The following is a 25242-nucleotide window of genomic DNA, read 5'->3' as shown; positions in this document are numbered from 1 at the left end:
TTTTGGAGCATTTTTTGGGGTGATTTTAGGCAATTTTGGGGCATTTTTGGGGCATTTTTGGGTCTCTTACCTGCAGCCACACCTGGGCAGTGTCCGGGCGGGTTTTGGGGGGTCCATAGAGGTGGGGGTGGGGATGCCCCGAGGTTGGGGGAGGGTCTTGATGCCCCTCCCCCAACCCCAGCACCACCAGGGTGAGGATGAGGAGGGGGAGCCCCATGGGGAGGGGCAAAATTTGGGAGGGGGGAGGTCCTGGAAGGGAAAAAAAATGAGGATTTAATGAGTTTTTAACATTCTCCACATAAAAAAGTCTCCCCCAAAATAACCTCAGGAAACCCAAAATCACCTCAAGTGCTCCCAAATTGTCTAAGGAACTCCAAAATGCCCTCAGGATCCCCAAATTTGCCCCAAGAAACAAAAATTTCCCTCAGGATCACCCAAAATCCCCTCAGGGTTCCCCAAATTCCTTCAGGAAACAGCAAATCCCCTCAGGATCCCCCAAATCCCCTCAGGATCTCCCAAATTTACTAAGGATCCCCAAAATTCCCTCAGGATTCCCAAAATTCCCCTCAAGAAACATCAAATTCCCTCAGGATCCCCAAAATCGCCTCAAGAAACAAAAATTTCCCTCAGGATCCCCCAAATCCCCTCAGGATCCCCAAATCCCCTCAGGATCCCCCAAATCCCCTCAGGATCACACAAATTCCCTCAGGATCCCCAAAATGCCCTCAGGATCCCCAAAATCGCCTCAAGAAACAAAAAATTCCCTCAGGATCACCCAAAAATCCTCTCAGGGTTCCCCAAATCCCCTCAGGAAACATCAAATTCCCTCAGGATCCCCAAAATCCGCTCAGGATCTCCAAAATTTACTAAGGAAACCCAAAATTCCCTCAGAATCCCTCAAAATCCCCTCAGGATCACCCAAAATCTCATCAGAAACCCAAAATCCCCTCAGGATCCCCAAAATCCCCTCAAGAAACATCAAATTCCCTCAGGATCACCCAAATGCTCCCCTCAGGATCACCCAAAATTCCTCAGGAACCCCAAAATCCCCTCAGGGTTCCCCAAAATCCCCTCAGGAACCCCGAATCCCCTCAGGATCACCCAAAATCCCCTCAGGGATCCCAAAATCCTTCAGGATCCACCAAATCCCTCAGGGTTCCCCAAAATTCCCTCAGGATCCCCAAAATCCCCTCAGGATCACACAAATTCCCTCAGGATCCCCAAAATCCCTTCAGGGTTCCCCAGAATCCCCTCAGGATCCCCCAAAATCCACTCAGGGTTCCCCAAAATCCCCTCAAGAAACATCAAATTCCCTCAGGATCCCCCAAAATCCCCTCAGGGTTCCCCAAATTCCCTCAGGAAACACCAAATTCCCTCAGGATCACCCAAAATCCCCTCAGGATCCCCCAAAATTCCCTCAAGAAACAAAAATTTCCCTCAGGACCCCCCAAAATCCCCTCAGAGTTCCCCAAATTCCCTCAGGAAACACCAAATTCCCTCAGGATCACCCAAAATCCACTCAGGATCCCCAAAATCCACTCAGGATCTCCCAAATTTACTAAGGAAACCCAAAATCCCCTCAGGATCACCAAAATCTCATCAGAAACCCCAAAATCCCCTCAGGGTTCCCCAAAATTCCCTCAGGGTTCCCCAAATTCCCTCAAGAAACATCAAATTCCCTCAGGATCACCCAAAATCCCCTCAGGGTTCCCCAAATTCCCTCAGGAAACAGCAAATCCCCTCAGGATCACCCAAAATCCCCTCAGGATCATCCAAATTTACTAAGGATCCCCAAAATCCCCTCAGGATCCCCCAAAATTCCCTCAGGATCCCCAAAATCTGCTCAGGATCCCCAAATCCCCTCAGGGTCCCCAAAACTCTTCAGAATCCCCCCAAACTCTTCAGAATCCCCCCCAAACCCCTCTTGATAACCGAAACCCCCTCAGGAACCCCAAAATCACCCTGAGAACCTCAAAATTCTCTCAAGACACCCAAAATCCCTTCAGAACTCCCAAATTCTCCCCACATCTCCTCAGGACACCTCAAGTCCCCTCAGGAACACAAAAATTACACCAAGACGCACAAAATTCCCTCAAGACATCCAAATTTCCACTCAGGATGCCCAAATCCCCTCAGAACCCCCTCAGGATCCCCCAAATCCCCTCAGGATGCCCAAATCCTCTAAAAGCCCCCTCAGAACCCTTAAACCCGCCCCCAAATCCCCTCAGGATCCCCCAAATCCCCTCAGGATGCCCAAATCTCCTCAGAGCCCCCTCAGGACCCCTAAACCCACTCCAAATCCCCTCAGGATCCCCCAAATCCCCTCAGAATGCCCAAATCCTCTCAGAGCCCCCTCAGGACCCCCACCCCCCCCCTCAAGATTCTCCTCAGGATTTCTCCAAACCCCCACCCCTCCTCCCCAAAACCCATCCCAAACCCTTTCCTTGACCCTTCCCAGTCTCCAACCCCTCCAGGATCCCCAAAATCCTCTCAAATCCCCCGAAATTCCCACAAAATTCCTGGGGCGACATTCCGGTACCTCCAAAAGCCCGGGAACGTGGCACAGGGAGATCTCGCGAGATTTCCCGCGGGAAGCGGGGCGCGGCCGAAGGGCAAAATCCGCCCGCAGTTAAGATGGCGGCGCGGCTTCAAGACGAACTATCGCGAGATTTCTGATGGGGGAATTAGCCGAAGCCTGCCTGGAATAAAGACGGCAGCGCGGCTTCGGGGGAAATATCGCGAGATTTGGAAAAAAGGCGGGACAACGGTCGTGAGGGAGGTGTATATCCAAGATGGCGGCGCTGTCTGAGGGGAGCTACGGAGCCTTCTCCGGTGAGAAAAATGCAAGTCACTTTTTAAAAATTTAAACTTTAATAGTAAGAAAATAGGTATAAAATCAGTATGTGTGCACCGGGATACTCCCCCGTGCATTGATCCCTGAGTTTTCACAGAAATGTCCCCAAGTGTCGTAAGTGACATGAATTCCCATCAGACAGCATCAATAAAAATTCCCCAAATTTGTCTCAAATACTGCACAGGAAGGGGGCAAGTGACAGCAGTGATGTCCCCGATGATGTCACTACCATTATGATGTCATGGCAGTGACATCATTCCTGCAGCAGTTTTGGGATGTCCTCGGTGGCTCTTTGGCACCGCTCGGCCACCTCACAGGCACCGGGCCTGGCACCACCACCCTCGCTATGGAACCCGATGATGATGTCGTCAACTGCCCCCACCAGGTGATCCTTGGCCAGGCGGGCACTGGCCTCCCACAGCCGCTCGGCCTCGGCTGCCTTGGCCACCAAGTCCTCGGGGACATCGGGGGACACCTCAGTTGTCCCCTTCGGGGTGGCCTTGATGTCCCCGAGCAGGCGCTGCAGCTCCCGGGGGAACTCGGTGGCTTCGTCACACGTGGCCACCAAGTGCTGCAGCTGCCCCAGGGCCGCCTCCAGCTGCTGTCTCTCCATGGTGGCCCTTCTTGCCCCGCTGGCTGCCACCATGGGCTCTTCCCTCACCTGGGCTTCCTGCCCGGCCACCACCTCGGTCCCCTCCTCCCCACCCAGGGTCTGACCCAGCTCCACGCTGTGTTCCTGAGCTGTTCCATAATGGGCAGCCTTGGCCTGCAGCTCCCTGGCCCGGGCAGTGGCCGCCCTGTCAGCTGCCTTGGTGGCCACCTCCCTGCAGGTGTCACGGAGCTCGGTGGCTTTCCCGGCCAGCCGGGTCCAGCTGTCCGCAAGCACAGCCACCGATGGCTGCCACTTGCTGGCCACCATTGCCACATCGTCCCGGGTGGCTTGTGGCGTGATCTTGTAGGCAGCCAGGGCCTGACTCAGGGAGGTGACAGGGTCAGCATCATCAAAGGTGACACTGCGGTGCCTCCAGGTGTCCTCAGTGCGGCGCAGGGTGGCCCGGAGCTCCTTGGTGAATTTCTCCAGGTCCCTGTGCAGGCGCTTTCGGGACTCGAGCAGCGTCCCCTCCTGCCACGTGGGCAGGGTGGCCAGCAGCTTGCCCAGGGTGGCCACCATGGTGACCTGTGACTGCAGCAGGGCCGGGGACAGCTGGGGAGGAGACACAGGAGGTGTCAGGAACTTGGTGGCACTCGTGGTCTCCTGTTGTGCCCTCCTGCCCCTGAGGGGTCCCATTTGTCCCCTCCAACCCTTTGTCAGCCTCTTGTCCCCGCTGCCACCTCTGTCAGCCCGTGTCCCCTCCGCCCCTGTATCCCCCCATCCCCCACTGCCCCATTCCACCCCCTCCCCGTGTCCCCTCTGTCCCCCTCTCCCCCCCCCACCCCTGTTGCACCTCTTGGAGCTCAACACTCACTGGGGACACCTCGGGGACACCTTGGGGACGCTCCGGGGATTGAAGGAGCCTTGGGATGTCCTCGATGGCTCTTTGGCACCGCTCGGCCACCCCAGAGGCACTGGGACCAGCCTTGCTATGGAACCCGATGATGATGTCGTCAACAGCCCCCAGCAGGTGATCCTTGGCCAGGCGGGCGTTGGCCTCCCACAGCCGCTCGGCCTCGGCTGCCTTGGCCACCAAGTGCTTGAGGACATCAGGGGAGGCCTCAGTTGTCTCCTCCAGGGCGGCCTCGATGTCCCTGACCCTGCGCTGCAGCTCCCGGGGGAACGCGGTGGCTTCATCACACGCAGCCACCAAGCGCTGCAGCGGCCCCAGGGCCGCCTCCAGCCGCCATCTCTCCATGGTGGCCCTGATCGCCTCGCTGGAAGCCACCCAGGCCTCTCTCCTCACCTGGGCTTCACGCCCGGCCACCACCTCAGCCCCCTCCTCCCCGCCCAGGGCCTGACCCAGCTCCACGCTGTGTTCCTGAGCTGTCCCATCACGGGCAGCCTCAGCCTGCAGCTCCCTGGCCCGGGCAGTGGCGGTGGCCTCCACGTCAGCCACCTTAGTGGCCAAATCCCTGCAGGTGTCACGGACCTTGGTGGCTTTCCCGGCCAGCTGGGCCCAGCTTTCCAGAAGCACAGACACTGACTGCTGCCAGTTGCTGGCTGCCATTGTCACATTGTACCAGGTGCTCCATGGGGTGCTCTTGTAGGCAGCCAGGGCCCGGCTCAGGGAGGTGACAGGGTCATCATCATGACTCAGGGAGGTGACACTCAGGTGCCTCCAGGTGTCCTCAGTGCGGCGCAGGGTGGCCCGGAGCTCCTTGGTGAATTCCTCCAGGTCCCTGTGCAGGCGCTTTCGGGACTCGAGCAGCGTCCCCTCCTGCCACGTGGGCAGGGTGGCCAGCAGCTTGCCCAGGATGGCCTGCAGCTCGCCCAGGGTGGCCACCACGGTGACCTGTGACTGCAGCAGGGCTGGGGGCAGCTGGGGAGGAGACACAGGAGGTGTCAGGGACTTGGTGGCACTTGTGGCCTCCTGTTGTGCCTTCCTGCCCCTGTGGGGTCCCATTTGTCCCCTCCATCCCTTTGTCAGCCTCTTGTCCCCGCTGCCACCTCTGTCAGCCCCTGTCCCCTCTGCCCCTGTATCCCCCCATCCCCCACTGCCCCATTCCACCCCCTCCCCGTGTCCCCTCTGTCCCCCCCTCCTTCCCCCCCACCCCTGTTGCACCTCTTGGAGCTCAACACTCACTGGGGACTCCTCGGGGACACCTTGGGGACGCTCCGGGGATTGAAGGAGCCTTGGGATGTCCTCGATGGCTCTTTGGCACCGCTCGGCCACCCCAGAGGCACTGGGACCAGCCTTGCTATGGAACTCAACGATGAAGTCGTCAACTGCCCCCAGCAGGTGACCCCTGGCCAGGCGGGCGCTGGCCTCCCACAGCCGCTCGGCCACGGCTGCCTTGGCCACCAAGTCCTCGGGGACATCGGGGACTTTCTTCTTTCTCCCCTTCAGGGCGGCCTTGATGTCCCTGACCCTACGCTGCAGCTCCCGGGGGAACGCAGTGGCTTCGTCACACGCGGCCACCAAGCGCTCCAGCAGCCCCAGGGCCGCCTCCAGCTGCTGTCTCTCCATGGTGGCCCTTCTTGCCCCGCTGGCAGCCACCATGGCCTCTGCCCTCACCTGGGCTTCACGCCCGGCCACCACCTCAGTCCCCTCCTCCCCACCCAAGGTATGACCCAGCTCCACTCTCTGTTCCTGAGCTGTCCCATCATGGGCAGCCTCAGCCTGCAGCTCCCTGGCCCGGGCAGTGGCCGCCATGTCAGCTGCCTTGGTGGCCAAATCCCTGCAGGTGTCACGGAGCTCGGTGGCTTTCCCGGCCAGCCAGGCCCAGCTGTTCACAAGCACAGCCACTGCCCTCTGCCACTTGCTGGCCACCATTGCCACATCGTCCCAGGTGGTTCGTGGCGTGATCTTGTAGGCAGCCAGGGCCTGACTCAGGGAGGTGACAGGGTCAGCATCATCAAAGGTGACACTGCGGTGCCTCCAGGTGTCCTTAGTGCGGTGCAGGGTGGCCCGGAGCTCCTTGGTGAATTCCTCCAGGTCCCTGTGCAGGCGCTTTCGGGACTCGAGCAGCGTCTCCTCCTGCCACGTGGGCAGGGTGGCCAGCAGCTCGCCCAGGGTGGCCACCACGGTGACCTGTGGCTGCAGCAGGGCTGGGGACAGCTGGGGAAAGGACAGTGGAGGTGTCAGGGACCTGGTGGCACTTGTGGCTTCCTGACCTGCTGCCCCCGAGGTTTCCCCTTTATCCCCCCTCCCTGGAGGACTCTTCTGTCCATCTGTCCCTCCCTTATTCCCTCTTCCACCCCTGCCCCTTCCCTCGTAGCCTGTGCCACCTCCGTGCGCCCTCTGCTGTCCCCTCTGCGCCCTCTGCTGTCCCGTCTGTCACCCCCCTTGCGCCCTCTGCTGTCCCGTCTGTCACCCTCCTGTCCCCTCTACTGTCCCGTCTGCCACTCCCCTGCAGGTCTCTCTGCCATCCTCCTGTCCCCTCTACTGTCCCCTCTGCCACTCCCCTGCAGGTCTCTCTGCCATCCTCCTGTCCCCTCTACTGTCCCCTCTGTCACTCCCCTGCAGGTCTCTCTGCCATCCTCCTGTCCCCTCTACTGTCCCCTCTGCCACTCCCCTGCAGGTCTCTCTGCCATCCTCCTGTCCCCTCTGCCACCCGCGCCAGCCCCGGGTCCCCCCCCCACCCCGTGGCCCCTCTGTCCTCCCCCGTGGCCCCTCTGTCCCCCCTCCAATCGCACCTCTTTGGGCTCCATGCTCACTGGTGACACCTCGGGGACACCTTGAGGACGCTCCGGTGGCGAAGGAGCCCCGGGACGGGCTCCGATCCCGGCCGAGAACCGGAGAACCGGTCCTGACAGCGGCGCCGAGTAAATAGCGGGACCGACTAAAGAGGAGCCGGGAAAACACGAGTCGATGGGGTGACCTCGTCCCCTCCCACCTCGCCAGTTCCGCCCTTAACCATGGAAGCTCCAGGATTTGGGCGCTTTGGCTCAATCCCAGGGAATTTAGGGTCCATCCCAGGGGATTTAGGCTCCGTCCCGACATTTTCAGGCGGATTCCGCCGTTCCCGGCCGGATTTAAGAGGGAACGCGGCGCGCTCTGAGGACCGGGCGGAAATGCCCTCAGCCAAAATGGCGGCGATGCTTCACAACAAAGACGAGCAGTTTGCGCTGGTAGAGCCAAGGGAGCGCTCCGGAGGGACGCTGCTGGGTGGATTTGGGCGCTTTTGCTCAATCCCAGGCGATTTAGGCTCCATCCCCAGGGGATTTAGGCTCTGTCCCGACATTTCCAGGCGGATTTATTCCGCCGTTCCCGACTGGATTTAAGAGGGAACGCGACGCGCCCTGAGGACCGGGCGGAAGTGCCCTCACCCAAGATGGCGGCGATGCTTCACCCCAGAGACGGGCAGTTTGCGCTGGTTGCGCGTTGAGAGCCCTCCTGGAGGACCCTGCTGGGTGGATTTGGGCGCTTTGGTTGAATCCCAGGCGATTTAGGCTCCCTCACAGGGGATTTAGGCTCCGTCCCGCCATTTCCAGGCGTATTCCGCCGTTCCCGGCCGGATTTATGAGGGAACGCGGCGCGCTCTGAGGACCGGGCGGAAATGCCCTTAGCCAAAATGGCGGCGATGCTTCACAACAAAGACGAGCAGTTTGCGCTGGTAGAGCCAAGGGAGCGCTCCGGAGGGACGCTGCTGGGTGGATTTGGGCGCTTTTGCTCAATCCCAGGCGATTTAGGCTCCGTCCCGACATCTCCAGGCGGATTTATTCCGCCGTTCCCGGCCGGATTTATGAGGGAACGCGGCGCGCTCTGAGGAGCGGGCGGAAGTGCCCTCAGCCAAGATGGCGGCGATGCTTCACAACAAAGACGAGCAGTTTGCGCTGGTAGAGCCAAGGGAGCGCTCCGGAGGGACGCTGCTGGGTGGATTTGGGCGCTTTAGTTGAATCCCAGGCGATTTAGGCTCCATCCCAGGGGATTTAGGCTCCGTCCCGACATTTCCAGGCGGATTCCGCCGTTCCCGGCTGGATTTAAGAGGGAACGCGGCGCGCTCTGAGGAGCGGGCGGAAGTGCCCTCACCCAAGATGGCGGCGTAAATTGCCCTCACACCAGAGATGGGCAGTTTGCGCTGGTTGAGCCGAGGGAGGGCTCCTGGGTGGATTTGGGAGCTTTGGTTGATCCCCAGGGGATTTAGGGTCCATCCTCAGGGGATTTAGGCTCTGTCTCGACATTTCCAGGCGTATTCCGCCGGGATTTAAGAGGGAATGCGGCGAGCGCTCTGAGGAGCGGCGTTGCCCTTAACCAAGATGGTGGCAAAGCTGGAGCGCCGACCAATCAGAAGCCGAGCCTGGCAGAAGTACTGGCGATAACGCGGTGCATTGTGGGCATTGTAGTACCGGTAGTAGGACCGAGGTCCCGGAGGGGGGGGCGCGCCCGGAATTTGGGGGCGCCGAGGGAGCCCCGGGACCCCCCCGGCAGCGCGGGATGGGCGACAGCGACCGCGGTCAGCACCGGGAGCGGGGTGGGGTGGGGGGGGGGGTTATGAAGGGCTTGGGGCGGGCTGAGGGGTTGTGAGGGGATTTGGCGGGTGCCGAGGGGGTCTGGGGGATCGTGAGGAAGAACTGGTGGTCATGAAGGGGTTTGGGAGGTTGTGAGGCTCTTGAGGGAGAACTGGGGGGTCGTAAAGGGGTTTGGGGTGGATTTTGGGGGGTTCTGAGGGGGAATTGAGGGTCCTGAGGGAGTTTGGGGGGTCCTGAAGGAGAACTCCGGGTCCTGAGGAGCTTTGGGAGGTTGTGAGGGGATGTGGGAGGGCTGAGGGGATGTGAGGGGCTTTGGGTGGTCCTGAGTGAGTCGTGAAGGTTTTTGGGGATACTTTGGGGGGGCCAAGGAGAATTGGGGTTGTGAGAGGATTTGGGGGAGTCCTGAGGGGATTTTACAGGGTCCTGAGGGGATTTTACAGGGTTCTGAGGAGATTTGGGGGATCCTGCAGTAAGATGGGTGGGGAGGGTATTTTTAGGGGTCCTGAAGGGATTGGGGGGTTCCTGACCGAGTTTTGGGCATCCCGAGGGATTTTGGGGGTCCTGAAGGGGTTTGAGGCTCCCTGACCGGATTTTTGGCCATTTGGGGGGGGGATTTGGTGTCATTTTGAGCTTCCTGACCAGATTTTGGGGGGATTTTGGGATCTCTGATTGGAATTTAGGAGATTTTGCGTTAATTGACGGAGCCTAAAAAGCGCCCAAATCCTGAAACTCTCTACGGCCTGAGGCGATCCTTGTGAGGGAGGCGGGGGGGGCGTCTCACGGAATAGCCCCGCCCCTTCGGGCTCCGCGCCTCAGGAGGCTCCGCCCCTTCAGGCGCCGATCCTGAGGCGGCTGTGCCATTCTGGGCGGTGTTCTGAGGCGGCTGTGCCATTCGGAGTGGTGTTCTGAGGCGGCTGTGCCATTCGGGGCCGTGTTCTGAGGCGGCTGTGCCATTCGGGGCGGAGTTCTGAGGCGGCTGTGCCATTCGGGGCCGTGTTCTGAGGCGGCTCTGCCATTCTGGGCGGTGTTCTGAGGCGGCTGTGCCATTCAGAGCGGTGTTCTGAGGCGGCTCTGCCATTCAGAGCGGTGTTCTGAGGCGGCTCTGCCATTCTTGGCGGAGTTCTGAGGCGGCTGTGCCATTCGGAGCAGAGTTCTGCCGCGGCTCTGCCATTCTGGGCCGTGTTCTGAGGCGGCTGTGCCATTCGGGGCCGTGTTCTGAGGCGGCTGTGCCATTCAGAGCGGTGTTCTGAGGCGGCTCTGCCATTCAGAGCGGTGTTCTGAGGCGGCTGTGCCATTCAGAGCGGTGTTCTGAGGCGGCTCTGCCATTCGGAGCGGTGTTCTGAGGCGGCTGTGCCATTCAGAGCGGTGTTCTGAGGCGGCTGTGCCATTCAGAGCGGTGTTCTGAGGCGGCTGTGCCATTCAGAGCGGTGTTCTGAGGCGGCTGTGCCATTCTTGGCGGAGTTCTGAGGCGGCTGTGCCATTCGGAGCGGTGTTCTGAGGCGGCTGTGCCATTCGGAGCAGAGTTCTGCCGCGGCTCTGCCATTCTGGGCCGTGTTCTGAGGCGGCTGTGCCATTCAGAGCGGTGTTCTGAGGCGGCTGTGCCATTCGGAGCGGAGTTCTGAGGCGGCTCTGCCATTCGGAGCGGTGTTCTGAGGCGGCTGTGCCATTCAGAGCGGTGTTCTGAGGCGGCTGTGCCATTCGGAGCGGTGTTCTGAGGCGGCTGTGCCATTCAGAGCGGAGTTCTGAGGCGGCTCTGCCATTCAGAGCGGTGTTCTGAGGCGGCTGTGGCCATTCAGAGCGGAGTTCTGAGGCGGCTCTGCCATTCAGAGCGGTGTTCTGAGGCGGCTGTGCCATTCGGGGCGGTGTTCTGAGGCGGCTGTGCCATTCTTGGTGGTGTTCTGAGGCGGCTGTGCCATTCAGAGCGGTGTTCTGAGGCGGCTGTGCCATTCTGGGCCGTGTTCTGAGGCGGTGTGCCATTCGGAGCGGTGTTCTGAGGCGGCTCCGGCATTTGTGCCGCTGTTCTGAGGCGGCTCTGCCATTCGGGGCCGTGTTCTGAGGCGGCTGTGCCATTCTTGGCGGTGTTCTGAGGCGGCTGTGCCATTCGGGGCCGTGTTCTGAGGCGGTGTGCCATTCTTGGTGGTGTTCTGAGGCGGTGTGCCATTCTTGGCGGTGTTCTGAGGCGGCTGTGCCATTCGGAGCGGTGTTCTGAGGCGGTGTGCCATTCGGAGCGGAGTTCTGAGGCGGCTGTGCCATTCGGAGCGGTGTTCTGAGGCGGCTGTGCCATTCGGAGCGGTGTTCTGAGGCGGCTGTGCCATTCGGAGCGGTGTTCTGAGGCGGTGTGCCATTCGGAGCGGTGTTCTGAGGCGGCTGTGGCCATTCAGAGCGGTGTTCTGAGGTGGCTCTGCCATTCTTGGTGGTGTTCTGAGGCGGCTGTGCCATTCAGAGCGGTGTTCTGAGGCGGCTGTGCCATTCTTGGCGGTGTTCTGAGGCGGCTGTGCCATTCAGAGCGGTGTTCTGAGGCGGCTGTGCCATTCTGGGCCGTGTTCTGAGGCGGTGTGCCATTCGGAGCGGTGTTCTGAGGCGGCTCTGCCATTTGTGCCGTGGTTCTGAGGCGGCTCTGCCATTCTGGGCGGTGTTCTGAGGCGGCTGTGCCATTCAGAGCGGAGTTCTGAGGCGGTGTGCCATTCGGAGCGGAGTTCTGAGGCGCCTGTGCCATTCAGGGCCGTGTTCTGAGGCGGTGTGCCATTTGTGCCGTTGTTCTGAGGCGGCTGTGCCATTCGGGGCGGTGTTCTGAGGCGGTGTGCCATTCGGAGCGGAGTTCTGAGGCACCTGTGCCATTCGGGGCCGTGTTCTGAGGCGGCTGTGCCATTTGTGCCGTTGTTCTGAGGCGGCTCGACCCCTTCAGGCTTTGTTCTACGGCACCTGTGCCATTTGTGCCGTTGTTCTGAGGCGGCTCGACCCCTTCAGGCTTTGTTCTGCGGCACCTGTGCCATTTGTGCCGTTGTTCTGAGGCGGCTCGACCCCTTCAGGCTTTCTTCTGCGGCACCTGTGCCATTTGTGCCGTTATTCTGTGGCGGCTCCGCCTCCTCAGTGAAAATTCTGAGGCGGCTCCGCCTCCTCATGGAAAATTCTGAGGTGGATCCGCAATTCGGGACTCGGCTCCTGAGGGCGCTCCGGCATTTGTGCCGTTGTTCTGGGGCGGCTCCGCCTCCTCAGCTAAAATTCTAGGGCGGCTCCGCCAATTGTGACGTTGTTCTGAGGCGGTTCCGTCTCCTCATGTGCAAAATTCTGAAGTAGATCCGCAATTCGGGACTCCGCTCCTGAGGCCGCTCCGGCATTTGCGCCGTTGTTCTGAGGCGGCTCCGCCGTTCCCGCGTGCGACTCTCCCGTGGCCGGTTCTGGGTTGGGATCATCTCTGGTGCTGAGGCTCGTTCACCACCGCAGCGTCCCCAAGGTGTCCCGAGTGAGGATGAAGCCCCAAGAGGTGGGACAGGAGAGAGGAGACGGGGGGGGCGGACGGTGGGGACGCGGTGGACCGGGGAGCCGGCGGGTAAGGGGGACGCTGGCGGAGAAGGAATAGTGGGGGATGGGGGGGGGACACGGGGTGGCAAAGGGGACAGGAGAGAGTGGCAGGAAGGGGGGAGGGCGGGTACAAGGGGGGGTGGTGAAAGGGGGCAGTGGGTGACGGCGGGGGACAGTGTGGGGCAGCAGAGGGGAGGAGGCGGTGACAAAGGGACAGAGGGGACAGCAGAGCCATCTAGGGAGGGACAAAGGGGACCCCGGGAGGGCACAGGGGGGCACCCCAGGAGGCCACAAGTGCCACCGGGTCCCTGACACCTCCCCTGTCCCCGGCCCTGCTGCACCTACAGGTCACCACGGTGGCCACCCTGGGCAAGCTGCTGGCCACCCTGGCCAGGCGGGACATGATGCCGCACAAGTCCCAGGAGTACCTGTACTTGAAGCCGATGGACTTCAACAGGAAGCTCTGGGCCACCATGGACGCCACTGATGACACCTGGTGGCAGCACTATGTCACCTCGGATGATAAAGCCCCTCCCGCCTCCCTGAGCCGGCCCGAGCTCCGCAACACCTGCACTGAGGTGGCCACTGCCCGGGCCAGGGAGCTGCAGGCCGAGGCTGCCTGTTATGGGTCAGCTCAGGAACACAGCGTGGAGCTGGGTCAGACCCTGGGCAGGGAGGAGGGGCCCGAGGTGGTGGCCGGGCGTGAAGCCCAGGTGAAGAGAGAGGCCTGGGTGGCTTCCAGCGAGGCAAGAAGGGCCACCATGGAGAGACAGCGGGCAGAGACAGCCCTGGGGCAGCTGCAGTCCTTGGGGGCTGCGTGTGACGAAGCCGCCGCGTTCCCCCGGGAGCTGCAGTGTAGGGTCAGGGACATCGAGGCCACCCCAAAGGGGACAAAAGAGGTGCCCCTCGATGTCCCCGAGTACTTGCGGGCCGTGGCTGAGCAGCTGATGGAGGCCAGCACCTGCCCGGCCAGGGGTCACCTGCTGGGGGCAGTTGATGACGTCATCATCAGGTTTCATAGCGAGGGTGGTGGTGCCAGCCCCGGTGCCTGTGGGGTGGCCGAACGGTGCCAAAGAGCCAGCGAGGACATCCCAGATCTGCAGGGATGGAGATGTCTCCTGTGTGAGCTCCTCTGGGCAGTGACATTCACAGAGATACGGGTGGCATCACCTGTCATCTGCCTCCTCACTGTGAAGGATTTGAGACGAATTTGGGGAATTTTCTGGAGATTTTCACTGAAATTGTCTCAAATCCTGATGGCAATTCCCAGGGTGATGTCACTACCAGAGACAGGGGTGAATGAATCCCCTCAAAAGCTTCCAGCTTTTCACTAGCCTACAGCAGATATGGGTTATAAATGACAATAACTGGCTTCTGCATTTCTGTATTGCCTTTTCCACACTGGTATTAATCAGCAGCACTTTAACTAGGGAGGGGCTTGACAGCTGGTCTGAGAGCAAAGCAGAGTTAATAGAAAAAATAACAATTGGTGGTTTTCGAGTGTATCCATAGCACTGGAGAAGACACAGCTGTCAGCACGGAAACAGATTAGAAAAGATACGTGAGGAGTTTTGTAAGCTACGCTATGTGCCTAAGTATATTTGTATAAGCGCCTTATATAGATACAAAGCATATGTAATAAATTTTTTTTTTATTTTTGAACCCTGGTCACGTGTGTGTGACATACACATCCAACCTCACTGTCTTAGGCTGCCATTAGGATGCTTGCATCCCCATCTGTGTGTGCTGTATATGCTGGATATTATGTTCTGTACCTTCAAGACTGGCTCTGAAGAGTCAATATTTTGTTTTGTTTTGTTATCAGCCTGCTCGCCCACGAGCACGTGCTCGGATTGCGCAGTCAGTCCCACCGCCACCCTGGGCATCTGCACCTTGGGTACCCCTTGAAATATCTCCATTTTTTGGGGTTTCCCCACTCCTGGGGGGCCCGCCGCTCCCCACGATGGCTCTGCAGCCGTCAGTCAGCTGTGGCACGTTCTCGCAGCGCCCGGGTTGGTCTCGGGTGGCCAAGTCCTTTCCCAGGTGTCCATCACCTTCCTTCTCCCCACCCGGACCCCTGCAGGGTGCTGTCTGTCAGTCCTGGCATTCCAGAGGGGCATCGAGTGATTGGCAGAGCTCAATCCGGCTTTCACCCTCACACTCCCAGCTCCCAGGCTGTGCTATTCCACTAATCCCAGTTCTACCCTCACACTCCCAGCTCCCAGGCCATGCTATTCCACTAATCCCAGTTCTACCCTCACATTCCCAGCTCCCAGGCCGTGCTATCCCACTAATCCCAGTTCTACCCTCACATTCCCAGCTCCCAGGCTGTGCTATCCCACTAATCCCAGTTCTACCCTCACATTCCAGCTCCCAGGCTGTGCTATCCCACTAATCCCAGTTTCACCCTCACATTCCAGCTCCCAGGCCGTGCTATCCCACTAATCCCAGTTCTACCCTCACATTCCAGCTCCCAGGCCGTGCTATCCCACTAATCCCAGTTCTACCCTCACATTCCAGCTCCCAGGCTGTGCTATCCCACTAATCCCAGTTCTACCCTCACATTCCCAGCTCCCAGGCTGTGCTATCCCACTAATCCCAGTTCTACCCTCACATTCCAGCTCCCAGGCCGTGCTATCCCACTAATCCCAGTTCTACCCTCACATTCCAGCTCCCAGGCTGTGCTATCCCACTAATCCCAGTTCTACCCTCACATTCCCAGCTCCCAGGCCGTGCTATCCCACTAATCCAGGTTTTACCCTCACATTCCAGCTCCCAGGCCGTGCTATCCCACTAATCCCAGTTCTACCCTCACATTCCCAGCTCCCAGGCTGTGCTATCCCACTAATCCCAGTTCTACCCTCACATTCCCAGCTCCCAGGCTGTGCTATCCCACTAATCCCAGTTTCACCCTCACATTCCCAGCTCCCAGGCTCTTTGTTAATCTGGTTCTAGCACCAGCTTCACACCAGACGTGACTGAGAGAGGCCCCTGCTGGGGCTCGGTAGCTCCGGTGACATAAAACAAAACCCGTATATATATTAATGTAAAACATTTTAATTTAAAATATATTTCTATTTATTACTCTTTCTATAGAATATTTACATTCGTATCAATGATATATAAAGAATAGGCATAAACTCTCATGTATATGCATGAACCCCTGTGATGTAACGTTGAGCTTTTGGCAATTAGCGCCACCATTTTATCCCTTAACAAACTTTTATGAAAATTTCAATTCCGACCCGTCTTTCTCACTGGCTGATACCTGATGGGGGTGAGGAACAGGACCGAGCCCCAAGGGACCCCCCCCGGTGCTGGGGACCCCCCTGTGCCCCCCAGTCCCAGCAGCACCAGCAGCTGAGGAGAGGACACCTGGGGAGGTGTCAGGGACCCGGTGGCACTGGTGGCCTCCTGAGGTGGCCCCTGTGCCCTCCCCAGGTGTCCCCTCTGTCCCCTCCCTGGAGGGCTCTGCTGTCCCCTCTGTCCCTTTGTCAGCCTCTTGTCTCCTCTGCCACCCACCTTACTGAACCCCCATCCCCCCCATCCCCTCCATCCCCTCCAATCGCACCTCTTTGGGCTCCGTGGTCACGGGTGACACCTCGGGGACACATTGAGGGCGCTCCGGCGGCGAAGGAGCCCCAGGACGGCTCCGATCCCGGCCGAGAACCGGTCCTGACGGCGGCGCCGAGCAAATAGCGGGACCCTCTCAAAAGTCGCGAGAGGGCGGGGCGATGTGGCGTCCCCGTCCCCTCACACCTCACCAGTACCTCCCTTAACCATGGAAGCTCCAGGATTTGGGCGCTTTGGCTCAATCCCAGGCGATTTAGGCTCCCTCCCAGGGGAATTAGGATGCGTCCCGACATTTCCAGGCGTATTCCGCCGTTCCCGGCGGGATTTCAGAGGGAATGCGGAGCGCTCTGAGGAGCGGCGTTGCCCTTAACCAAGATGGTGGCAAAGCTGGAGCGCCGACCAATCAGAAGCCGAGCCTGGCAGAAGTACTGGCGGTAACGCGGTGCATTGTGGGCATTGTAGTACCGGTAGTAGGACCGATGTCCCGGAGGGGGGGCGCGGCCGGAATTTGGGGGCGCCGAGGGAGCCCCGGGACCCCCCCGGCAGCGCGGGATGAGCGACAGCGACCGCGGTCAGCACCGGGAGCGGGGTGAGGGGGGTTGGGGGGGTGGGTTATGAAGGGATTGGGGCGGGCTGAGGGGTTGTGAGGGGATTTGGGGGGTGCCGAGGGGGTCTGGGGGGTCGTGAGGAAGAATTGGTGGTCATGAAGGGGTTTGGGAGGTTGTGAGGGGGTCTGGGGGATCTTGAGGGAGAACTGGGGGGTCGTAAAGGGGTTTGGGGTGGATTTTCGTGTTTTCTGAGGGAGAATTGAGGGTCCTGAGGGAGAACTCCGAGTCCTGAGGAGCTTTGGGAGGTTGTGAGGGGATGTGGGAGGGCTGAGGGGATGTGAGGGGCTTTGGATGGTCCTGAGGGGGTCGTGAAGGTTTTTGCGGAGATTTTGGGGGGGCCAAGGAGAATTGGGGTTGTGAGAGGATTTGGGGGAGTCCTGAGGGGATTTTACAGGGTCCTGAGGGGATTTTACAGGGTCCTGATGAGATTTGGGGGATCCTGCAGGAAGATGGGGGAATTTTTAGGGGTCCTGAAGGGATTGGGGGGTTCCTGACTGAGTTTTGGGCATCCCGAGGGGTTTTGGGGGTCCTGAAGGGGTTTGAGGCTCCCTGACCGGATTTTTGGCCCTTTGGGGGAGTATTTTGTGTCATTTTGAGCTTCCTGACCAGATTTTGGCGGAATTATGGGATCTCTGATTGGAATTTGGGGGATTTTGCGGTAATTGACGGAGCCTAAAAAGCGCCCAAATCCTGAAACTCTCTGCGGCCTGAGGCGATCCTTGTGAGGGAGGCGGGGGGGGGGGGGCGTCTCACGGAATAGCCCCGCCCCTTCGGGCTCCGCGCCTCAGGAGGCTCCGCCCATTCAGGCGCCGATCCTGAGGCGGCTGTGCCATTCTTGATGGTGTTCTGAGGCGGCTCTGCCATTCTTGGTGGTGTTCTGAGGCGGCTCTGCCATTCAGAGCGGTGTTCTGAGGCGGCTGTGCCATTCGGAGCGGTGTTCTGAGGCGGCTGTGCCATTCGGGGCCGTGTTCTGAGGCGGCTGTGCTATTCGGGGCCGTGTTCTGAGGCGGCTGTGCCATTCAGAGCGGTGTTCTGAGGCGGCTCTGCCATTCGGAGCGGTGTTCTGAGGCGGCTGTGCCATTCGGAGCGGAGTTCTGAGGCGGCTCTGCCATTCGGAGCGGTGTTCTGAGGCGGCTGTGCCATTCGGGGCCGTGTTCTGAGGCGGCTCTGCCATTCGGAGCGGTGTTCTGAGGCGGTGTGCCATTCGGAGCGGAGTTCTGAGGCGGCTGTGCCATTCGGGGCCGTGTTCTGAGGCGGCTGTGCCATTCGGGGCGGTGTTCTGAGGCGGCTGTGCTATTCGGAGCGGTGTTCTGAGGCGGCTGTGCTATTCGGGGCCGTGTTCTGAGGCGGCTGTGCCATTCAGAGCGGTGTTCTGAGGCGGCTGTGCCATTCAGAGCGGTGTTCTGAGGCGGCTGTGCCATTCTGGGCCGTGTTCTGAGGCGGTGTGCCATTCGGAGCGGTGTTCTGAGGCGGCTCTGCCATTTGTGCCGTGGTTCTGAGGCGGCTCTGCCATTCTGGGCGGTGTTCTGAGGCGGCTGTGCCATTCGGAGCGGTGTTCTGAGGCGGCTGTGCCATTCGGGGCCGTGTTCTGAGGCGGCTGTGCCATTCGGGGCCGTGTTCTGAGGCGGCTGTGCCATTCTTGGTGGTGTTCTGAGGCGGCTGTGCCATTCTTGGTGGTGTTCTGAGGCGGCTGTGCCATTCTTGGTGGTGTTCTGAGGCGGCTGTGCCATTCGGAGCGGTGTTCTGAGGCGGCTGTGCCATTTGGAGCGGTGTTCTGAGGCGGTGTGCCATTCAGAGCGGAGTTCTGAGGCGGCTCTGCCATTCGGAGCGGTGTTCTGAGGCGGTGTGCCATTCGGAGCGGAGTTCTGAGGCACCTGTGCCATTCGGGGCCGTGTTCTGAGGCGGCTGTGCCATTTGTGCCGTTGTTCTGAGGCGGCTCGACCCCTTCAGGCTTTGTTCTACGGCACCTGTGCCATTTGTGCCGTTGTTCTGAGGCGGCTCGACCCCTTCAGGCTTTGTTCTGCGGCACCTGTGCCATTTGTGCCGTTGTTCTGAGGCGGCTCGACCCCTTCAGGCTTTCTTCTGCGGCACCTGTGCCATATATTTGTGCCGTTGTTCTGAGGCGGCTCGACCCCTTCAGGCTTTGTTCTGCGGCACCTGTGCCATTTGTGCCGTTATTCTGTGGCGGCTCCGCCTCCTCAGTGAAAATTCTAAGGCGGCTCCGCCTCTTCAGTGAAAATTCTGAGGTGGATCCGCAATTCGGGACTCGGCTCCTGAGGGCGCTCCGGCATTTGTGCCGTTGTTCTGGGGCGGCTCCGCCTCCTCAGTGACAATTCTGAGGCGGCTCCGCCAATTGTGCCGTTGTTCTGAGGCGGCTCCGCCTCCTCAGCGAAAATTCTGAGGTGGATCCACAATTCGGGACTCCACTCCTGAGGGCGCTCCGGCATTTGCGCCGTTGTTCTGAGGCTGCTCCCCCGTTCCCGCGTGTGACTCTCCCGTGGCCGGTTCTGGGTTGGGATCGTCTCTGGTGCTGAGGCTCGTTCACCACCGCAGCGTCCCCAAGGTGTCCCGAGTGAGGGTGAAGCCCCAAGAGGTGGGACAGGAGAGAGGAGATGGGGGGGGACGGTGGGGACGCGGTGGAGCGGGGAGCCGGCGGGTACGGGGGGCGCTGGCAGAGAAGGAATAGTGGGGGATGGGGGGGGACACGGGGGGTGCGGGAGGGGACAGGGGGTGGCAAAGGGGACAGGAGAGAGTGGCAGGAAGGGGGTAGGTGACGGAGGGCGGAGGGCAGGTACAAGGGCGGGTGGTGAAAGGGGGCAGTGGGGGACGGCGGGGGACAGTTGCGGGGTGGCAGAGGAGACAACAGGGAGGTACCGTGGGGGGCAGAGGGGATGAGGGGGAACAAAGGGACAGAGGGGACAGCAGAGCCATCCAGGGAGGGACAAAGGGGACCCCGGGAGGGCACAGGGAGGCACCCCAGGAGGCCATAAGTGCCACCGGGTCCCTGACACCTTCCCTGTCCCCTCCCCAGCTGTACCCGGCCCTGCTGCGCCTACAGGTCACCATGGTGGCCACCCTGGGCAAGCTGCTGACCACCCTGGCCAGGCGGGACATGATGCCGCACAAGTCCCTAAAATACCTGTACTCAAAGCTGAGGAACTTCAACAGGAAGTGCCGGGCCACCATGGACGCCACTGATAACACCCGGTGGCACCACGCTGCCACCTCCAAAAATAAAGCCTCTCCCAGCTCCCTGAGCCGGTCCCTGAACACCACACAGACCACCCGGGATGATGTGACAGTGGTGGCCAGCAAGTGGCACCTGGACAGCTGGGCCCAGCTGGCCGGGAAAGCCACCGAACTCTGCAGCACCAGCAGGGAGGTGGTCACTGAGGTGGCCACTGCCCGGGCCAGAGAGCTGCAGGAGGAGGCTGCCCGTTATGGAACAGCTCAGGAACACAGCGTGGAGCTGGGTCAGACCCTGGGTGGGGAGGAGGGGGCCGAGGTGGTGGCTGGGCGTGAAGCCCAGGTGAGGGAAGAGGCCATGGTGGCTGCCAGCGGGGCAAGAAGGGCCACCATGGTGAGACAGCGGCTGGAGGCGGCCCTGGGGCTGCTGCAGCGCTTGGTGGCTGCGTGTGACAAAGCCGCTGCGTGTGACGAAGCCACCGCGTTCCCCCGGGAGCTGCAGTGTAGGGTCAGGGACATCGAGGCCACCCCGAAGGGGACAAATGAGGCGTCCCCTGATGTCCCCAAGCACTTGGTGGCCGAGGCCGAGCGGCTGTGGGAGGCCAGCACCCGCCTGGCCAGAGGTCACCTGCTGGGGGCAGTTGATGACGTCATCATCAGGTTCTATAGCAAGGGTGGTGGTGCCAGGCCCGGTGCCTGTGGGGTGACCGAACGGTGCCAAAGAGCCATCGAGGACATCCCGAGGCTCCTTCGACCCCCAGAGCATCTCCAGAGGGTCCCCGAGGTGTCGCCAGTGAGCATGGAGCCCCAAGAGGTGAGACGGGGCGGGGGTGGGGCAGGGGCATGGAGGGGAGGGGGCTGGCCGGAGGGGACGGGGGTCGCAAAGGGGATGGGGGAGGAGCAGGAAGTGGGGAGGTGTTGGGGGAAGGGGACACGGAGGGGGTGGGTGGGGGAGGGGAGGGCATGGGGGGGAGGGGACGCAGGAGCTGGTGGCTGGTGGCAGAGTGGAGAGCAGCGGGATCAGTGATGTGGCAGAGGGGACAGCAGGGGGTGAAGGGTGGTGGCAGAGGGGATAAGATGCTGACAGAGGGGACTCTGGGAGGGCACAGGGGCCACTGCAGGAGGCCACAAGTGCCACCAGGTCCCTGACATGTCCCTTGTCTCTTCACCAGCTGTCCCTTGCCCCGCTGAAGCTGAAGCCACACGTCACCATGATGGCTGTCGTGGTTGCCTGGCCGGCCAGGCAGGATGTGCTGCTGCCCACCGAGAACCTCCGTCACCCCCTGCACAGCATTGCTGAGCCCTCCTGGCACCGATGTTACAACTCCCGCCTTGCTGACGCTCTCCCCTCCCTCAGCCACACCCTGGCTGCCTACCAGAACACCCCCTGGACCACCTGGGACCAGGTGAGAGGCGAGGCCAGCGGGTGGCACAAGTCCAAGTTTGGGGGCACCAAGCTCTGGGACACCTGCAGGGACACAGCCATTGCCAGGGGCATCCCCGTAGAAGAATTTTTGAAAAAGGATGTGAAAGAGGGCATGAGAGAGGTTTCACAAGATTTCACAGATGGGGGAGAGCACGTGGGGCAGGATGTGGGAGAGGGTGTGCCGGCTGAGAGCGAGGCAGAAACAGTGAACAGGATGAGACAGTGGGCAGAGCTGAACCGCAGGGTGAGTCGGGGTAGGAAAATGACAGCATTCTACCAGGGGCTGTGGCACAGAGTCAGGGAGATCACAGACACCATGAGGGGGAAAGGGGAGCTGTTCTATGATTTCTGCACTATTTTGGCAGCCAAGGTTGAGCAGCTGTGGGTGGCTGGCCACATCCTGGCCAGGGATCACGTTATTATAAGAAATAACAATTGATGCTTTGGAGTGTGTCCGGAGCACTGAAGAAGACACGGCTGTCAGCACATGAGGAGTTTTATAAGTCTTAACTATGTGCCTAAGTATATTTGTATAAGTGCCTTATTCAATTTCTGTACAACTTTCTCCAGTTATATTTGTGCTAATTGTTCTGCACCGATGAATATAAAAAGTGTAGGCGAGACGGGGGTAGCACGGTTGGGACGGAGGGAGATGAGAGATCTCTGCAGCCAGGTCATGGAACTTGGGGTTCATTGCAGAGGGCTGGGTGCAGGGCCCTGCTGGGAGAAGAGAGGGGGTAGAGAGGATGAGAGGGTAAGAATGTAAACAGCAAGAGCTAAGAGCATAGAAAAGTAAAGAATAAGAGAGTAAGAGTAAGAGCAATAGAGCGAAGTTCCCGTTACAATACAATAAATCATCTTCTGTGTTGAATATTCTGATTCTCACTAACCAATCCAGTACAACATACAACTCCTAGAGCATTTACACACAGCCTATAAAAATCAATGTATTAAATCATCTTCTGTGTTGAATATTTTGATTCTCACTAACCAATCCAGTACAACATACAACTCCTAGAGCATTTACACACAGCCTATAAAAATCAATGTATTAAATCATCTTCTGTGTTGAATATTCTGATCCTCACTAACCAATCCAGTACAACATACAACTCCTAGAGCATTTACACACAGCCTATAAAAATCAATGTATTACCATACTGTTACATTTTAAACCCTAAAATTACTCTTTGGGCCCCTTCTGCCAAGCTGCAGGGTCTGCTCTGCCCCTTGGAGCTGTCTGCAGGCAGAGGGTGTTGTTCCATCCAAAGAGGATTTCCTTTGGTCACGCCATTGTTTTCCAGTTGTTCAGTAACTAAGGGATCTCAAAGCTTGCTTTCATTTCAATCTCGCTGATAGTTTGTATATACTCAAAATCTTTTGCCAGGCAATCGTATTTGTGTAGGCTTTCCTGTAAGTTATTGTGTTGTAGCTAATGACTTGAGATTGTAGAGGAGTTTGTGCAGGACTGGCTTGCGAGTAAGGGACATAGCAGAGAGAACTAGCGGACAGAGGGCATGTAAACACAAAACCATTAACAAACTGACAAGGACACTCTCACTGACTGACAGTCATCAGTCAGTGTCCACTGGTAAAGCTGGGTCACAGTGACCTTGCTGCAACATGAGGATGTAAGAGGATAGCACCTTGCCAGAATAGGGAGATCAGTTTCAATAGTTTACAATAAAAACCTAGAAGATTGTAGAAGTAGGTGTAAATGGTTGATAAGTAAACTAACCAATCCTGAGCTCAGCTTTTGCAATATGTATGAGGCTTATTAAGAAATGTATTTAACCTGCTGTATTCGCCTAATAAATCGAGACAAAGATGATCAAATGATGTCCGGTCTCCCTTCCTCCCGACACTTTACCCCTTATCTTGGAACATTTCTGGGTCAGGTTTGTCACCTTGGCTGCTTTAAACAGGGCTTGCAGACCCAATTCCTTCACTGGTGCCAGTATTAATGGGTGTAACCTGGCTTGGAGCCTCTCATCTTCCACTGGTGGGAGACCCAGAAGCTGAGGGACCCCTGCCCCAAACCGTGGGTCCTCTCTTGGCAGCTTTAGATTTTTTAACCCTTGTTCTTCGGGACAGCTTTCCCAACATTCATATTCAAACATTTATATTGGATGGTTGTAAACATCAGTTTTGCTGTGAAATATAAAGCTGTGTTTGGTGTCTAGCACAGAAAGGAAATGTGTGTGTTTGTGATTGAGATATGTGTGCACACCGACCATGGGACGACTGAAAATTCTAATAATAAGTGAGGAAAGCAAAGCATGGAAGAAGGCCTCTGAACCTGTCTTTTGTTTGCAATTAACCTGGATTAATTTAGCAGCATTTACAGCATTCAGAATGTTGCTTTTTGCTTGTAGTCAGGCCTTAAAGATTGCTGCAATAATAACCTTTGAAGTATAATTTAAAAATATTGTTTGTATCCTTGAAACTATAGCTTTGCAATATATAGAAAGGAAATGTGCTCATCTCACTCCTTAACAAAACTGAGAAAAACACTTGAGAAAGGAAGATGGACATCATCTCAAGGATTTACAACTGCAGCAAGGGAAACTGGACATCACTGTTGTGAGATTTATAGTCATTGTAATAAATAGGTGGACCCACATCTGGGGAGCTGGACTTCACCAGATGGGATTCTTTTGCTGCAAGAATAAAGTATGAGCAAAACAGCGCTGGGTACAGTGGAGGCAGTTTTCCCTCCAACTGCACATCGATATTTGGGCTTGCAGGTATTTACAGGCTTACTCATAACTTTGTCACGAGTTTCTATTCCAGTTTATTTACTCAGGCAAGCACTAGCCTGGTTCACAGGTCACACAAAACATTCGGTTAAAGCTGCCAACTGTCCTAGGGCAATAGCCTGATGCACAGGTCACACACAAACCCTTTGGCCAGAGTCCACAACTGTCCGAGGGTGACAGCCAGATGCACAGGTCACACAAAGTCCTTGACCAGAGTCCACAACTGTCCGAGGGTGACAGCCAGATGCACAGGTCACACAAAGTCCTTGACCAGAGTCCACAACTGTCCGAGGGTGACAGCCAGATGCACAGATCACACACAAACCCTTTGGCCAGAGTCCACAACTGTAATAAATGGGCAGGAGACCGTTCTCCTTTTAAAGCCTTTATTAAAAGTGATCAGCTCAGGATAGGGGCATTCGGCAGGTCTGCGGCTCCTGTCGCAGCGGAATCGTGCAGCAGCTTTGTCCCCTGAGGGGCAGAGCTGGGGATTCCGTCCTCACAAGAGTGCTAGGGTATTACCGGTGCTTTCAGCCGGCCAGTCCCGGGGTCCTCACTCGCGCTGTGGTCTTTTCAGCTAGGGTGAGGGGCGACCGAGGCTTCCAGCATCCCTGCAGGCTTGGAACTCTGATATCCCGACCCGGCTCTATTCTTAGTTGAGTTGGCTCCTTGTTTTGGGGGGTTTATTAGACGAGTTTGGGGGTTTTCACCCCGTTGCACCTTGGGTCTGGGATTCGTTTACATGTTTGGATATCGCCCTCCCATCCCCTCGAGAAACAGTCCCAGGCAAGGTGATACTGGTACAATACAGCGTTAACGACTACATTGGCATATCAATCTACCAGCATTTGGGAGACAGTGGGCTATGCCCTGCAGCTGTCCTTGCAGGGAAGGGACTGGGGTCAGTCTCTTCCCTCCCCTTTGTCACCCCCGGAGTGCCCCCTCCCCGGCTCAGGTGGGACCCGTGCCCCATGGGGGTCAGCCCGCCGCTCCCGGGACGCTCCCGGGACGGGCCGGTCCCCGCTGGCACCACCCGCGGGGGCTGCCCCGGCCCCGCCGGGACCCGCGCTGGGGAGGGGCCGCTCCACATCATCCCCAGACCCACCGGGACCCGCGCTGGGGAGGGGACGCTCCCACATCATCCCCGGCTCCACCGGGACCCGCGTTGGGGAGGGGACGCTCCCACATCATCCCCGGCTCCACCGGGACCCGCACTGGGGAGGAGCCGCTCCCACATCATCCCCGGC

The 25242-nt window shown here is 58.7% G+C and overlaps 2 protein-coding genes across 2 annotated transcripts; both read left to right on the top strand.

The window, feature by feature from the left end:
• The first annotated feature begins 8815 nt into the window (after nt 1-8815).
• LOC311164340 (uncharacterized protein) lies at nt 8816-23052 on the top strand. Its single transcript, XM_084223761.1, has 3 exons — nt 8816-8905; nt 19656-20624; nt 20983-23052. Exons 2-3 carry the CDS (start codon nt 19689-19691, stop codon nt 21673-21675), a joined length of 1629 nt encoding a protein of 542 aa, XP_084079887.1. The 5' UTR covers nt 8816-8905; nt 19656-19688; the 3' UTR covers nt 21676-23052.
• LOC311164370 (uncharacterized protein) lies at nt 12208-14029 on the top strand. Its single transcript, XM_084223808.1, has 2 exons — nt 12208-12405; nt 12791-14029. Exons 1-2 carry the CDS (start codon nt 12391-12393, stop codon nt 13775-13777), a joined length of 1002 nt encoding a protein of 333 aa, XP_084079934.1. The 5' UTR covers nt 12208-12390; the 3' UTR covers nt 13778-14029.
• Nucleotides 23053-25242: the final 2190 nt, after the last annotated feature.

The sequence above is a fragment of the Fringilla coelebs genome (genome assembly GCF_963513975.1).
Source record: "Fringilla coelebs genome assembly, chromosome: 31".
Classification (NCBI taxonomy): Eukaryota; Metazoa; Chordata; class Aves; order Passeriformes; family Fringillidae; genus Fringilla; species Fringilla coelebs.
This window is presented reverse-complemented; position numbering and strand designations above follow the sequence as displayed.